General features: G+C 49.2%; 1 protein-coding gene across 1 annotated transcript in view; it reads left to right on the top strand.

Moving 5' to 3' along the window:
• Positions 1 to 11,792: 11,792 nt before the first annotated feature.
• Positions 11,793 to 16,114, top strand: part of CTDSP1 (CTD small phosphatase 1) — a 31,238-nt gene continuing 26,916 nt past the window's right edge. Inside the window, exon 1 of the mRNA XM_044304210.1 lies at positions 11,793 to 12,118. Coding sequence (XP_044160145.1) covers positions 12,052 to 12,118 — 67 coding nt within the window. The 5' untranslated portion in view covers positions 11,793 to 12,051. The remainder of the gene's footprint in view (positions 12,119 to 16,114) is intronic.

The raw sequence follows: 16,114 nt of genomic DNA, 5'->3' as shown, positions 1-16,114 counted from the left end.
GGGTAGGGCCTAAGGATCCAGAGTATGACACAGGGGTAGGGCCTAAGGATCTAGAGTATGACACAGGGGCAGGGCCTAAGGATCCAGAGTATGACACAGGGGTAGGGCCTAAGGATCCAGAGTATGACACAGGGGTAGGGCCTAAGGATCCAGAGTATGACACAGGAGTAGGGCCTAAGGATCCAGAGTATGACTTAGGGGTAGGGCCTAAGGATCCAGAGTATGACACAGGGTCAGGGTCTAAGGATCCAGAGTATGACACAGGAGTAGGGCCTAAGGATCCAGAGTATGACACAGGGGTAGGGCCTAAGGATCCAGAGTATGACACAGGAGTAGGGCCTAAGGATCCAGAGTATGACACAGGGGTAGGGCCTAAGGATCTAGAGTATGACACAGGGGCAGGGCCTAAGGATCCAGAGTATGACACAGGGGTAGGGCCTAAGGATCCAGAGTATGACACAGGGGTAGGGCCTAAGGATCCAGAGTATGACACAGGAGTAGGGCCTAAGGATCTAGAGTATGACACAGGGGTAGGGCCTAAGGATCCAGAGTATGACACAGGGGTAGGGCCTAAGGATCCAGAGTATGACACAGGGTCAGGGTCTAAGGATCCAGAGTATGACACAGGGGCAGGGCCTAAGGATCCAGAGTATGACACAGAACAGGGCCTAAGGATTCAGAGTATGACAAGGGTAGGGCATAAGGATCTAGAGTATGACACAGGGGCAGGGCCTAAGGATTCAGAGTTTGACACAGGGGCAGGGCCGAAGGATCTAGAGTATGACACAGGGGCAGGGCCTAAGGATTTAGAGTATGACACAGGGGCAGGGCCGAAGGATCTAGAGTATGACACAGGGGCAGGGCCTAAGGATTTAGAGTATGACACAGGGGCAGGACCTAAGGATCCAGAGTATGACACAGGGGCAGGGCCTAAGGATTCAGAGTATGACACAGAGTCAGGGCCTAAGGATCCAGAGTATAACACAGGGGCAGGACCTAAGGATCCAGAGTATGACACAGGGTCAGGGCCTAAGGATCCAGAGTATGACACAGGCGCAGGGCCTAAGGATCCAGGGTATGACAAGGGCAGGGCCTAAGGATCCAGAATATGACACAGGGGCAGGGCCTAAGGATCCAGAGTATGACACAGGGGCAGGGCCTAAGGATCCAGAATATGACACGGGGCAGGGCCTAAGGATCCAGAGTATGACACGGGGGCAGGGCCTAAGGATCCAGAGTATGACACAGGGGCAGGGCCTAAAGATCCAGAATATGACACAGGGGCAGGGCCTAAGGATCCAGAGTATGACACAGGGGCAGGGCCTAAGGATCCAGAGTATGACACAGGGGCAGGGCCTAAGGATCCAGAGTATGACACAGGGGCAGGGCCTAAGGATCCAGAGTATGACACAGGGGCAGGACCTAAGGATGCAGAGTATGACACAGGGGCAGGGCCTAAGGATCCAGAGTATGACACAGGGGCAGGGCCTAAGGATCCAGAGTATGACACAGGGGCAGGACCTAAGGATGCAGAGTATGACACAGGGGCAGGGCCTAGGGATCCAGAATATGACACAGGGTCAGGGCCTAAGGATCCAGAGTATGACACAGGGGCAGGGCCTAAGGATCCAGAGTATGACACAGGGTCAGGGCCTAAGGATCCAGAATATGACACAGGGGCAGGGCCTAAGGATCCAGAGTATGACACAGGGGCAGGGCCTAAGGATCCAGAATATGACACAGGGGCAGGGCCTAAGGATCCAGAGTATGACACAGGGGCAGGGCCTAAGGATCCAGAGTATGACACAGGGGCAGGGCCTAAGGATCCAGAGTATGACACAAGGTCAGGGTTTAAGGATCCAGACTTGCTGAGGAGGCACAGGCTGCAAGGGACGGGTTCCCAGCGCAGTCCATCTGTTACATCAACTGAATCCTGTGGTAGGAGCAGAGCACCCCCATAGCCACCCAGAACAAAAATGAGCATGCCCACTACTGGCCCCCATGAATGTGCTGCCACTGACATGTAAGGTACTCCCTCTATAGTGGGGGACATGGTGGTTTGTTTAGGCAAGACAGAGAATAGATGTCTATAGGTGTTTTCCATATCTACCACCGCTGGCTGTCTACGAGTCTATACAGGATGCATATGAGGCCTGTATACAGGGCTGGTCTGTCCTGGGATCTGTCAGGGAGGGGAATCTGGACATCATTTTTAGAATTTCAATTTTCATGCAGAAATAAACTACACAACAATGAGTAACTCTGCAAGTACTCTGCTTTATTTAGTTACTATATCCTGTACTCCAGTCACCATCAAATCTGCATTCAGAATTCTATTGACTGCTGCCCCCTGCTGGTTCCCAGCCAGTGCAGAACATACTGTGCAGCGGTACACCAAGAGTAGTATGATGCAGAATAAACATCTCCCATAATGCACCACAGCAAAGTGCCGAGCAAGGGGCATGTCTGTCAGTGATGACAGATTCCAAGTAGCAGGCACCAGACTTCTGAATGCAGCTCTGGAGGTGTACAGAGCACAGGATATGATGTAACTTGTTAATAGACTGTCTTGCAGATTTGGTGGTGTTACCATGCCTGGTTGGAGTTCTGTGTCATAAAGTGAATTCATAAAACTGTCTCTAATTCTCCTAAAAATATCAATGCAATAAAAACCACTGAACTAAAATGTGTCTTTTTTTTGCGATACAAATATAATTTCATTCATCGCTCGCAGCTCCGATCACATGGGAAACCTCAGTGTAAGGGCTCGTTCACACGAACGTGTGATGCCCGTTGCCGTATTGCGGACCGGATTTGCCGATCCGCAATATACGGGCACCGTTCCACATCTCGGATGAGGACCCATTCATTTCAATGGGTCCTCAAATCCGGAGATGCGGAACGGAAGAACGGAACGGAACACTACGGAAGGCTTTCTGGGGTTCCGTTCCGTGCTTCTGCACCGCAAAAAGATAGAACTTTCTCTATCTTTTTGCAGAACGGACAGATCGCGGATCCATTCAAGTGATGCGCCTGCCCCACGGACGGTGCCCGTGCATTGCGGACCACAATTTGCTGTCCGCAGCACGGGCTTCACACGTTTGTGTGGACGAGCCCTAAGCGCCGAAAAAAAAACAAGGAGATGAGGGGGAGGGGGTCCGTGTCAAATGAAGTGAAATAACATGGTGTCTATTCATTTATATGGATCTCTGTAGCTTTGTTACTGGGAGACCAGTGAAGGTCCAGCAGGGGCGTCTTATCCCTGATGAGCTGGTGGACGTCTCTCCATTGCTAATGGGCCAACGCTAATCTCCCTAATGGTCCAGTGATGGCTCTTCGTTGAAAATAGTCCAGCAAGAACTTCATCACCCCTAACCCTAAGTTCAGACCTGAGCGTTTTACAGCGCGTTCCTACACGCTGTAATACGCTCAACACGGAGAAACCAATGATTCCCTATGGGAATGGTTCTCACCTGGGCGTTTTACAGTGCGTACGATCGCGCTGTAAAACGCCCGACGCTCAAACAAGTTCTTGAGCTTTTTTTTGGGCGTTTGTCACACGTTCCCGTACATAGATATTCGGAAACGCGCGACAATGTGTGCACGCCTGTCTCTGTATGCGCGATTGTAAACGCCTGTACAATCGCGCATACAGAGCGCTCGTTTCAGAACGCTCAGGTCTGAACCCCCTGTAATTGTTTGTTTGGAGCCTCCTTCTACCTACTGGTCTAGTGATCGCTTCATTGTCCCTGCTGGTCTAGTGGTTGCAATTTTATTCCAAGTAGGAGTTTCATCAACTAGGGCTTGACATTGGTAAGGTCAGTTAGGGGTAGCCTAGCGAAAGCCTCCTAATTACTAATGGTCTAATGAGAACCCCGGTGCCCCTGATGTTCTAGTTGGAACCTCATTATCCCTATAGGTCTATTAGAAGCCTCAATATTGAGTTTCAATGGCATTTTAAAATCCCTGATAGAACAAAATCAAAAATTTAAAAACATAATTTATAGGCTCATATATGAGCCACAAAATCATCACAAAAAATAAAAAAAAATAAAAAAATGTATAAGAAAGTTTAAATCACCCCCCCCCTTTCCCATATAATTAAAAAATAAATACCTAAATACCAATAAATAATAATAAATATAAACATCATGGATATCTCTGCGACCGAAAACGCCCATACTATTAAAATAGAAAAAAAAAATTCCAATAAGGTGAAATGGCGTAACGGAAAAAAGGGCCAAAATGGCCGATTTGCCATTTTTACATTGCTTCTCTTACCCCCAGAAATGTAATAAAATGTGATAAAAAAGTCACACACTCCAAAATGGTATCAATAAAATACTACAGATTGTTCCACAAAAAATAAGTCCCTAAACAGCTCAGTAGATGAAAATATAAAAAAGTTATTGGGGTCAGAATATGGCGATATAAAATATATATATATATCAAAGTTTAAATGTATTTTTACACTATTTAGACATAAAGAACCTATACATATGAGGTATCGTTGTAATTGTACTGACCCAGAGAATGAAGGGCATGGGTCAGTTTTGCGTTTTTTTTCCAATTCCACCCCATTTAGATTTTTTTTTACCGCTTCCCACTACATTTTATGCCATAATTAGAGGTGGCATTAGAAAGTACAACCTGTCTTGCAAAACATAAGCCCTCATACAGCTATGTGAACTGAAATACAAAGAAGTTATGGCTCAAGAAAAATAGGGAAGAGGAATGAAAAACGCAAAAAACGAAAAAACCTCCGGTATCCTAAGGGTTAAATATCCAAGACTTTAGCAAACTACATTGTTGTAAGACAGTGGAGTCCCTATTAGTCCCCACTAGAGGGGACTCCAAAATAAATTCTGTTTCCCATCGTAATATTCATTAGAGCGTAACTGATCCCATAAGAAATAATCCTTTCCCCCTGACGTTTGCTACGCAGCGACGTGACCGGTCAGGGCCACATTTACAGCAGACGCAGTCTTTCCAAGTGTTATTACATGGACATAATCTGGCGCTCTCTTTATTTGTAATTTGGGGGGCGAGGGGGGGATCTACTATTCTGCATTTATGTAAATGCCCCCTAATAAGATGTGATTCCAACTGTGGCCAGCAGGAGGTGTACGGTGCGATTGCTCTGATCTGATCTCACTTGCAAAGTGTTATAAAAAGTGGGGGAGCGGCTTTATAGGAAACCGCAGGGATGACCTACGACTGGGAGCATCCGGCTGCCGAACAGGGAACCATCACATAGTCGTTAATACCAGACCTCCAAGGTGTCCCTCTTTTGGAGGGACAGTCCCTTTTTTTGACTCAAGTCCCTCTTTGCTCCTTAAATGTCCCCCTTTTTTACCTGAGGTGTAGATTTACATTGTTACATTTGTCCGGTTCCTCTCTGTATATTGCATCATTTTTTTTATTTGATGCAATTTTAGAAATTTCTATATTCATAATTTTTGCGCTATTGTGTAAAATGAAACTATTTCAGTCTATAAATATGCAGAAAAAATGGATCCTTCTCACCATGAACCATAAGTGTCCGTCCAAGGGAGGTATGTTACTACAATGCTTATGAATTAAATATAAATTAACCCTAACCTTAAAGTTTACTGGCCAGCCCCAACCCCCCCACCCTACAAGTGCTGCACTGTAAATAAGCCACCTTCGCCCGTGGGGCATTTCGCCAGCATGCATTATTCTATAGACGGACAGGGGGAGCAGCAGAGCAGACGGTCCCTGCTGGAGCTTTGCAGACGGTCCCTGCTTTCTGAGCTCTGCTTGTTGCTTCTGCTCATCTCCCGCCCTGCGCCTCACTCCGAGGCTGGAGCTTTGCAGACGCTCCCTAGGCTGTTTCCAGGCTCCCCCTTCGCAAACCTCCTCCTGGAGCCTAGTATATATGTAAAAATAATAAAACCTTCCTTCTGTGGAGCCTTCAGGGGCCCCGGGGTCCTCTCGTGTGTCCCCGGAGAGGGAGGGCAGAGGGAGAGCAGGACTCCCCCTGAGAAAGGAGGCCCAGAGGAATCCAGTGCTTCACCATCAAGCAACTTGTTTTTCTGAAGAATGTGAGAAGTCTTAAAGGGGCGACGCCCTCAGTGCTGGGCCTCCCCTGAGCTGCCCATGTGCAGGGTTATGAGCCCCCAGGTGCCTGCATCATGTGGCGCCAGCTGTGCCCGCCGGTCTTAGAGGGGCAAAGGTTTAAAAGTAATATCAGGAAGTATTACTTTACTGAGAGAGTAGTGAATGCATGGAATAGCCTTCCTGCAGAAGTGGTAGCTGCAAATACAGTGGAGGAGTTTAAGCATGCATGGGATAAGCATAAGGCCATCATATAAGATAGGGCCAGGGGCTATCCATAGTATTCAGTATATTGGGCAGACTAGATGGGCCAAATGGTTCTTATCTGCCGACACATTCTAGGCTTCTATGGTCTGTTCCAGTGAGTTACAGGCCTAAAGCTGCAGTGAATGGAATTTAAAGACACAGGAACGGGGAAAACTGTGCAATAATTAGAAAAGAAACTGAAATAAAGCTTTTTGTCTAATAATATTTAAGTTTTACTGTCATATTTTGATTTGCTAATGGGTAGGGACGGGGATAGGGAACTATTTTCCAATATACCAGGGCTGAAATGTCCCGTAAATAACTCAATTTCAGATACAGGAGGAACTGAAGCCGTGACCAAAGATGTGAAACCAAAATGACAAACGTTGAAGAACAGCAGCTCGCAGGAAAGACCCAGAGGCTGCCTCTATATGGACCACAGAGACCAGGGGTGGGCAACCTCCAGCTGTTGTGAAACTACAACTCCCAGCATGCATACTAACTGTGCTCTTCTCCGAACTCCCATAGAAATGAATAGAGCATGCTGGAAATTGTAGTTTCACAGCAACTGGCGTGCCGAAGGTTGCCGATCCCTGAGGCTGGGTTCACACCTGAGCGTTTTACAGCGCGTTCCTACGCGCTGTAAAACGCTCAACAAGGAGAAACCAATGCTTCCCTATCGGCATGGTTCTCACCTGGGCGTTTTACAGCGCGTACGATCGCGCTGTAAAACGCCCGACGCCCCAAGAAGTACATGAGCTTCTTTGGGGCATCTTGTCGCGTGTTCCCGTACATAGACTTTCGGGAACGCACGACAATGGGCGTTCGCTTGTCTCTGTATGCGCGATTGCAAACGCTCAGGTGTGAACCCAGCGTTACACTCGGCAGCATGCACCGCAATTGCTAAAACACCTGCGCTGCAAACACAATACAGCTCATTTAAGAACAGCCGTGTGCCAAATTAATAAAACCCTAAATGCGTGCACATGATGGGGGGGGGGGGGGGGGGCAAAAAATGACGGTGAAAAAGGCGAGCTTAGTAAATGTGTTAAAATGTATCGACATAGTATCACCGGGAGAATATTCATCAATGCGAATTCCACAGAGCCTGATTCCCACCTCCTTCCACCCGCACAAGATCAGCAGCACGTTTCTCCTCAAATACTCTGTGCTGCTGCATCCACTCTGTCATTCTGTCACCTCCTAGACCTAGAGAACCTGAAAAATTCTGCAACCTTCTAATAGATACTGGAGAGAATTCAGCAAAGCCTCTGGGCTGGCGCAAAGTCGCAAATGTTTGCGTTAGATCAGGTTTGCGCAAATCTTAAATAAATAACACCTGAAGATTTCCATTCCTGGCTCGGCTTATGCCCATGCAGCATCTGATGAGGGTACCTGCACACGGGTACAGGTTTCAAAACAGAATTTCGGCTCTGGTTTTCATGCCGATCTCTCTGCGTTTCTGCATCAAAATCCACATATGTTATTTGTGGATTTAGTTGCGGATTTCGATGCAGCTTTTCCCCAATCTCACTCTTCTTGCACTGCAAAGGTTGAAATTCGTAGTAAAAAGCCACTAAAACAGTTGACATGCCGCTGATTTCAAAATCCGCATGGAAAAAGGATGCAAAGTGTGCACGAGATTTTCCGGATCTCATTCACTTCGCGGCATTCTTCTATACATCTGGAGACTGAAAACACATCAGCTGAAATGTTTCTCTTGTAAGTACTGTACGATACAATGTATCAACCTGGAGACCAAACTATTGATGGTACAGGCACACAGAGCATCCGAAATGTTGCTTCAGTACGCCATCACGTAGATTTACTTCAAATTCGTATAATTTGCAAATCAATTGTTAAAGCCTATGTGGTATAATCGATGTTTACTATGAAACCATTATTGATCAATTTTAAAACTGCGCTGATTTAAGGTAAAGCCGCATGTCAGCACAGTTTTCAGCTGCTCCATGTGGCTGTAACCTTAGGTTAGGCCCCCTGCACACCAACGTGTGCACCCCGTCGTCATGCTGCAGCCCGCAAAATGCGGGCCGCAATGCTCGAACACAGTCCGTTGAATGGGTCCGCGATCCAGCTGTTCCGCAAACAGATAGGACATGTTCTATCTTTTTGCGGAAGGGAAGTACGGGGCGAAACCCCACGGAAGCACTCCGTAGTGCATCTCTGGATTTGCGGACCCATTGAAGTGAATGGGTCCGCATCCGTGATGCTTAATGCCCACAGAACGGCACCCGTGTATTGTGGATCCGCAAATGCGCTCCGCAATACGGCATCGGGAAGCACACGTTTGTGTGCAGGGGGCCTTACGAAGAACTGTTTAGACTGGATACAATTGTAACAAGCATTCAGCTGTAAGAAGTATTAGGGCTCATACACACAAATTGCAGTCCACAATGCACGGGCACTGACCGTGGGGCCGCCACGTGCAGATCGCGGACCCCTTTACTTGAATTGGGTCCGGGGTCCGCAATCCGCATCCGTCGGTCCGCACCGCAAAAAAGTAGCGCATGCATTACTTTTTTGCAGTGTGGAGGCACAGAGAAATCCCACGGAAGCACCCCCGTAGTGCTTCCGTTCCGTGCCTCCATTCCGCATCTCTCAGATTGTGGACCCATTGAAGCGAATGTGATCCGTGATGCACACGGCCAGTGCCCGTGTATTGCGGACCCGCCGTATGCGGGCCACAATACGGCTATTGCCGGGCAACGGTCATGTGCATGAGCCCTAAGGGTACGACCCCATGGTGTAACTGGCTGCATGCAGCCAAGCCACACCCACCAAGGTCCGCCAGCGGCCACGTGATTTTGAAAAGGGGCCCAATGCTGTATCCTTTCCTATAAATCACTCTGATCCAAATTTGCCAGCCTGTAATCAAACCCTTAGGCCCCTTTCACACAAGCGATGCGTGAAGCAAATGCACAGTATCCGGTCTGAATCCTGACCCATTCATTTTAATGGGTCTGTGCACGTTTTTCTTCAATGCATCATTTAGGAGTTCAAAAAAAATGGCAGCACATTCTATATTCAGCTTTTTTCACGCGCTCTGGTTCTGTAGAAGTGTATGAAAAACAGAAACCGGATATAATGCGTTTTTCACTGATGGTTGCTTGGAGATGTACTGTTATTTTTCTGATTTTTTTACGCGCGTGAAAAACGCATCCAAAACTGATCGCGCCCGCGCAGAAAAAACAAACACTGAACACAATCGCAGACAAAACTGACTGAACTTGCTTGCAAAACCATTTGTTTTTTCCTGAACAGACCCTGTCACAATCCGTATCGTTCACGTGAAAGAGACCTTTAAGGGTACATGCACACGGTCAGGATTCATGTGCGGAGAATCCGCACTGAAATCCGCAGGTGTTCGCAGGCAAATCTGTGCGGTCAATCCGCATCAGTTGGTGCGGATTTGCATGCAGATTCGGTGCGGATTTTACTAAGTGAATGAAGAAAATCTGGTCAGGAAAAATAAAATAAATTGACATGCTGCGGATTTTAAAATCCGCACCGCAGGTCAAAATCCGCGTAGAAAAAAATCTGCATTGTGTGCATTGAGAATTTCAAATTCTCATAGAATACAATGTACATGACCTACAGTGCGCAATTCCTGATCGTGTGCATTTAGCCTTAAGGTTTTTCTTATTTTTTTAAAGATTTTTTTTTTCATATTTGGGAAGTTTGAAGGTTAAAGTGAGTCTGTCAGCAGTTTTGACCCCTCAGAACTAGTGTTGAGCGAACTTGTGTTTTCAGTTCGGGGTCTAAAGTTCGGGTTCGGGTTATCGAAGAATCCCGTTATGGATTCCGCTACCACGGACCATAACGAAATTTAGAATCCATAACGGGATTTTTCGATAACCCGAACTTTAGACGCTGAACTTAAAACACAAGTTCGCTCAACACTACTCAGAACTGCTGACAGCCCTAGATAGGTGGAGGATAAAGTGGTTTGAGAAGCCCCCCCCTCGCTCTTGACTGGCAATTCTAGTGTTCAATCAGAAGACCGCCAGAACTGTCAACCAGGACACTGCACATGGGATAATTGTGAGCGCAACGCGGAGGGGATTACAACTTGCATAATGATCCCATGCGCTCAGTAGTAATTAATGCTAGGCGCAGGTACTTATGCACTTGGCTGGGGACTGCAGGTGCCCTCCAGAACTCAGCTGTGCGGCCATCCTCAGGACGGTGATACAGGGAGGCTGCACCATGGTATTGCTGGTCCGTCTACTTGTTTTGCTCTTGCCTTCTGTCAATTTGGACCCACCTACACCATTGGGCCTCTTTTAGGCCTCCTGCACACGAACCCGTCCGTGGGGTAGACGCAGCGGATCGCGGACCCATTCACTTTGATGGGTCCGCCATCCGGCCGTTCCGCAATAAGATAGGACATGTTCTATCTTTTTGCGAAACGGAAATTCGGGGGCGAAAATGCGGTCCGCAATACGGCAACGGGAAGCACAAGTTCGTGTGCAGTAGGCCTTAGGTATTTTTCCGGATCCACTTTAAGCTCTAAGTCCCCCCCCCCCCCTGCCTATGACAACTACACTGGCCGCGCAGAAGGCTGCCTCTAAGCCCCAAGAGGTTCCGCAGCAGCCGCTTTATCACCAGTTTTCTGCATTTACTTTGATCCAGTTTGCTTTCCTAACCAAGAGGTTCTGCAGGTGCTATAGCCTTATTTCTACTAATGGCCATCAGAACTGCCAAGAGGTTTTGCAGCAGCTGCTCCACCATTTATCTCCCTGTAGTTTCCTGCATCGGCTTTACTCCAGCTTGCTTTCCTAAGGGCTCAGGCACACGACTGTATGTATTTAGCGGTCCGCAAAAAATACGGATGACGTTCATGTGCATTCCGTATTTTGCGGAACGGAACAGCTGGCCCTTTCATAGAACAGTCCTATCCTTGTCTGTAATGCGGACAATAATAGGACATGTTCTATTTCTTATGGACATACAGAAACGGAATGCACACGGAGTAACTTCGCATTTTTTTCCCGGACTTGTTGAAATAAATGGTTCCGCATACAGTCCGCAAAAAAAAATAAAAAATGGTCTCGGAAAGAAAATATGTTCGTGTGCATGAGCCCTAACTAAGAGGTTCTGCAGGTGCTACATCCTCATTTCCACTAATGGCCAACCGAGCTGCCAAGAGGTTCTGCAGCAGCTGCGCCCTCACTGTTCCTATTAGGGTGTGGTCAGCTTCACTGGTTCTGCAGGAGTTTAACCACCAAGAGATTAGCTCCGAGGTTCTGCAGCAGCTGCGCCCTCAATGTTCCTATTAGGGTGTGGAGTTTAGCTCCGAGGTTCTGCAGCAGCTGCGGCCACACTCCCCAGTGCCTCCCCTTCCACCAGTGACCCGGGGGTGAGCAGGAACGAGCGCGCTCTGTATCCGCACGAGCGGCCCCCAGTGGGCGCTGCAGGTATCGCCGCTTTAATTGGGGCCCCTTGAAACCGCCTCCGGGTTCCATGTTTGTATCCGAGCTGTGAGCGCAGAACTCCATGTTGTAACAAAGTTTCCAGATCTCCCTTTTTTTTGTTTTTATTTGTGTTTCTTTCCCTTTTCCTCCCTCCCCGCTCGGCGCCGTCCCCTCCATGCCCTCCGTCCTGTCGCCTTCTCGCCCTGTGTTCCTCGGTTCTCCGGCCAACCCCAAGCCCAGAGGAAGGAAGAAGTGAGCGGCGTCCTGCAGGATCCCGACCCGGGGAGGTGTGATGGACCACCCGTCCATATTCACCCAGGTCAGCCGAGAAGATGTGAGCGCCCCCCTGCAAGAGAAAGGTGAGTGCATTCCCCGGGGGGCCCGAGCAGGGTGGGGGCTGCACACCTGGAGACTCTGGCTTTTGTATTGAGGCTGTGCCCCCCATAATTTCACCGTGTACCCCAAGAATGCCAAACCCCAATAGACATTGCAATCCAGTGTCTATGCCTTCTCTATGAGCCCTGGCAATGGAAGGGTTAATCGCATGAACCCCCTAAAAAGGGGGGTTTGACAGATAAGGGGGCGGGGCACTTGGCTGTGTCACAGGTTCTGGGCCCCTCTGTGGTGACATCCAGTGATCAGTCCTGTATTCTAATTGGGGGTAGACTGCTGATCTCTGCAGGTAATGGGCGTGATCGGTTTTAACCCCTTGTGGCGTGTCACGTTTTTGACAGCTGTGGGAGATTGATCCCCCACCCCAAAGACCCTGGAGTGTCACCCCCCAATCCTAATGGTCCCGGACCCCGTCCCTGCAGATCTGTAAAAGACCCCCGCTCGCCTTCCAGATCCTTCACTGGGTTTGACAGGAACTTGTTTAAACAGCAAATAAAGAGAATAAGGAATTTTTGGCATGCAGCCCGCACGCTGTGTCCCTGCACTGGAAAAATCCAGGGTCCCAGTTAGGTTCCTACTGGTAGATACATATTTATACTGGGGAGGGTGTTTTATAGTATTTGGGGGTCCTGGTGGCAGTGGCGGTTTCTGTGGTCCTGACCCGCACGTTATGGACGTGGCTTTATGTTCCTAAATTGAAAGCAAAAATAAGTTTCTTTGAAGCCGTTGGAGAAGTGAAAGCGACTTGTCTCTCTAGTCAGTACATGGCGTCCTTGAGGGTCAGCTCTTCGGCTTACCACATCTTAAATCAGTGACAAAGGGTTAAATATTACTTGTCAGCTACACGGTCTTGAAATGTTGTACTAATGTGGTCACGTGCAAAAAATGTCAAACTGCTTGCGACTTCCACTCATGGGGCATCGGAAAGAAGCGCCATGCTGTAGGCATCGCCCGCTGGTGACCCCCTATTAGTCACAGATTTTATTCCAAAGCATGTGGTGCCCCCTTCCGATCCTGAGATACTCTAGAGCAGGGATGCCCAACCTGCGGCCCTCCAGCTATTGCAAAACTACAACTCCCAGCATGCCTAGGCTGTCCAGCAATTAGGGCATACTGGGAGCCAGTGGCGTACATAGAGAAGTAAGGGCCCCATAGCAAGGATCAAACCAGGGCCCCCCCACAGGACAGAAGGGTTTCTGCCTAAACCCCTGTCAATGACCCTTGGGCCATTTTTCCACTGCCTCATTTGCTGAAAGTTATTCCTTTAGACCAGGCATCCTTAAACTGCGGCCCTCCAGCTGTTGCAAAACTACAACTCCCAGCATGACCGAACAGCCTACAGCTATCAGCCTACAGCAGGGCATTGTGGGAGTTGTAGTTTTGCAACAGCTGGAGGGCCGCAGTTTGAGGATGCCTGCTTTAGAGGGTAGAGTCCTGACCAAGTTTAATCCCAACTAAGACTGGGCCCCCTCTTGCCCTGGGCCCCCTCTTGCCCTGGGCCCCATAGCAGTCGCATGGTCTGCCGCTATGGTAGTTACGCCCCTGCTGGGAGCTGTAGTTTTGCAGCAGCTGGATGGCCGCAGGTTGGGCATCCCTGCCCTAGAGCCATACTCTGTAATCCTTAGGCCACATTCGCACATTGAGTATCATATGCAGATGTGCCACACGGATATCTGTGCGACAGATCTGCGGTGACATACAGTAGCATTAACATTAATGACATTTGCAAAATACCACGGACACATTGAGGAATATTTCCGTACGTCAAGATTTTTAAATCCGCAGCACGTCAATTTATGTTGTGGATCCGATTTCATACAGAAATTCCCCATTGGCAGTGATGAAGTCCGGAGGTGGATTTTAGGATGTTCTGCCACAAATTCTGTAAGTCCGAAATGGACTACTTCCTCCACTGGTGTTTCTTGTCGCACCCATAGTCCGATGCCAGTCTCTGCGCAACCCAGCCTCCTGCAATGACATCTCTTCCCATGTGACCGCTGCAGCCAGTCGTCATTGCAGGAGGCCGTGTACAGAGACGGGCATCGGACCAGGGAAGTGCCAGGGCAGGTGGGTATTCCGTGTTTTAGCCTGTTTTCCGCAGGTTAAGGGCTCGTTCACACAAAGGTGTGATGCCCGTTGCCGTATTGCGGACCGCATTTGCAGATCTGCAATACACGGGCACCGTTTCATGGCCATTCCGCATCACGGATGCGGACCCATTCATTTCAATAGGTCTGCAAATCCGGATATGCGGAACGGAACACTATGGAGTGCTTTATGGGGTTCCGCTCCGTGCTTCTGCACAGCAAAAAGATAGAATTTGCTCTATCTTTTTGCGGAATGGACGGATCGCGGACCCATTTAAGTGAATAGGTCTGCGATCCCCATGCACCTGCCCCACGGACGGTGCCCGTCCATTGCAGACCGCAATTTGCGGTCCACAGCACGGGCTTCACACGTTCGTGTGAACGAGCCCTAAAGCCGCAAACACTACGGTCACTGACAGTGATTTATTGTTCTTGCACACCTGACCGCTGAGACCAGTGAGTGGCTGCAGCGGTCTTGTGACCAAGAACAGATGTCCATCATGTCTAGTCCAGCACTGCCAGTGGTGGCACTTTGAAAAGTGAGTTGTTGTTTTTTGAACATACAGTAGTCCTGCCCGCCATTTTTTACGTTATCACTGTTTTTGTGCAAATGTACTGATCAGTGGTATCCGTCAGGGACTCCTGCGTTTTCCAGTGCAAGATATAAATAGGATTGCATGCAGGCGATCTTGTCCTTTTTTACGTCTCATATGGGGTCACTTACTTTTTTTTCATGCTGTACTTTTTCACAAAATCACTCTTCTTTTAGCTGCAGCAGGAGCTGCGCTCGGAGTCCCTCCCGCCTCTGACAGCTTTTTCCCTGTACTTTGCTTAGGGAGAAAGTTGTCAGTCAGTGGCAGCAGGGGAGTCGTCAGCTGATGAATTTTGAGGTCTCCACTGCACATGCATACCACTGAGCTGCGGCCTCCACTGCACATGCATACCACTGAGCTGCGGCCTCCACTGCACATGCATACCATTGAGCTGCGGCCTCCACTGCACATGCATACCATTGAGCTGCGGCCTCCACTGCACATGCATACCATTGAGCGGCGGCCTCCACTGCACATGCATACCATTGAGCGGCGGCCTCCACTGCACATGCATACCATTGAGCGGCGGCCTCCACTGCACATGCATACCATTGAGCGGCGGCCTCCACTGCACATGCATACCATTGAGCGGCGGCCTCCACTGCACATGCATACCATTGAGCGGCGGCCTCCACTGCACATGCATACCACTGAGCGGCGGCCTCCACTGCACATGCATACCACTGAGCGGCGGCCTCCACTGCACATGCATACCACTGAGCGGCGGCCTCCACTGCACATGCATACCACTGAGCGGCGGCCTCCACTGCACATGCATACCACTGAGCGGCGGCCTCCACTGCACATGCATACCACTGAGCGGCGGCCTCCACTGCACATGCATACCACTGAGCGGCGGCCTCCACTGCACATGCATACCACTGAGCGGCGGCCTCTACTGCACATGCATACCATTGAGCGGCGGCCTCCACTGCACATGCATACCATTGAGCGGCGGCCTCCACTGCACATGCATACCATTGAGCGGCGGCCTCCACTGCACATGCATACCATTGAGCGGCGGCCTCCACTGCACATGCATACCATTGAGCGGCGGCCTCCACTGCACATGCATACCATTGAGCTGCGGACTATTTTTTTTTTTTTTTTTTATGCATTTTCCTTTTTGCTGGTGTTTCCCCCCCCCCCATTTTACATGGACAACACAGCAAGTAGAGGAGACACATTTACATGCAGCGATCTCCTCCACAGTATGGGGGGGGGGGAGTGAGAGCTAATGCCAATGTTCCTCCCCATACAGACTCATTGTTTGCCGCCAGCA

The sequence above is a fragment of the Bufo gargarizans genome, chromosome 8 (genome assembly GCF_014858855.1).
Source record: "Bufo gargarizans isolate SCDJY-AF-19 chromosome 8, ASM1485885v1, whole genome shotgun sequence".
NCBI classification, from domain to species: domain Eukaryota; kingdom Metazoa; phylum Chordata; class Amphibia; order Anura; family Bufonidae; genus Bufo; species Bufo gargarizans.
This window is presented reverse-complemented; position numbering and strand designations above follow the sequence as displayed.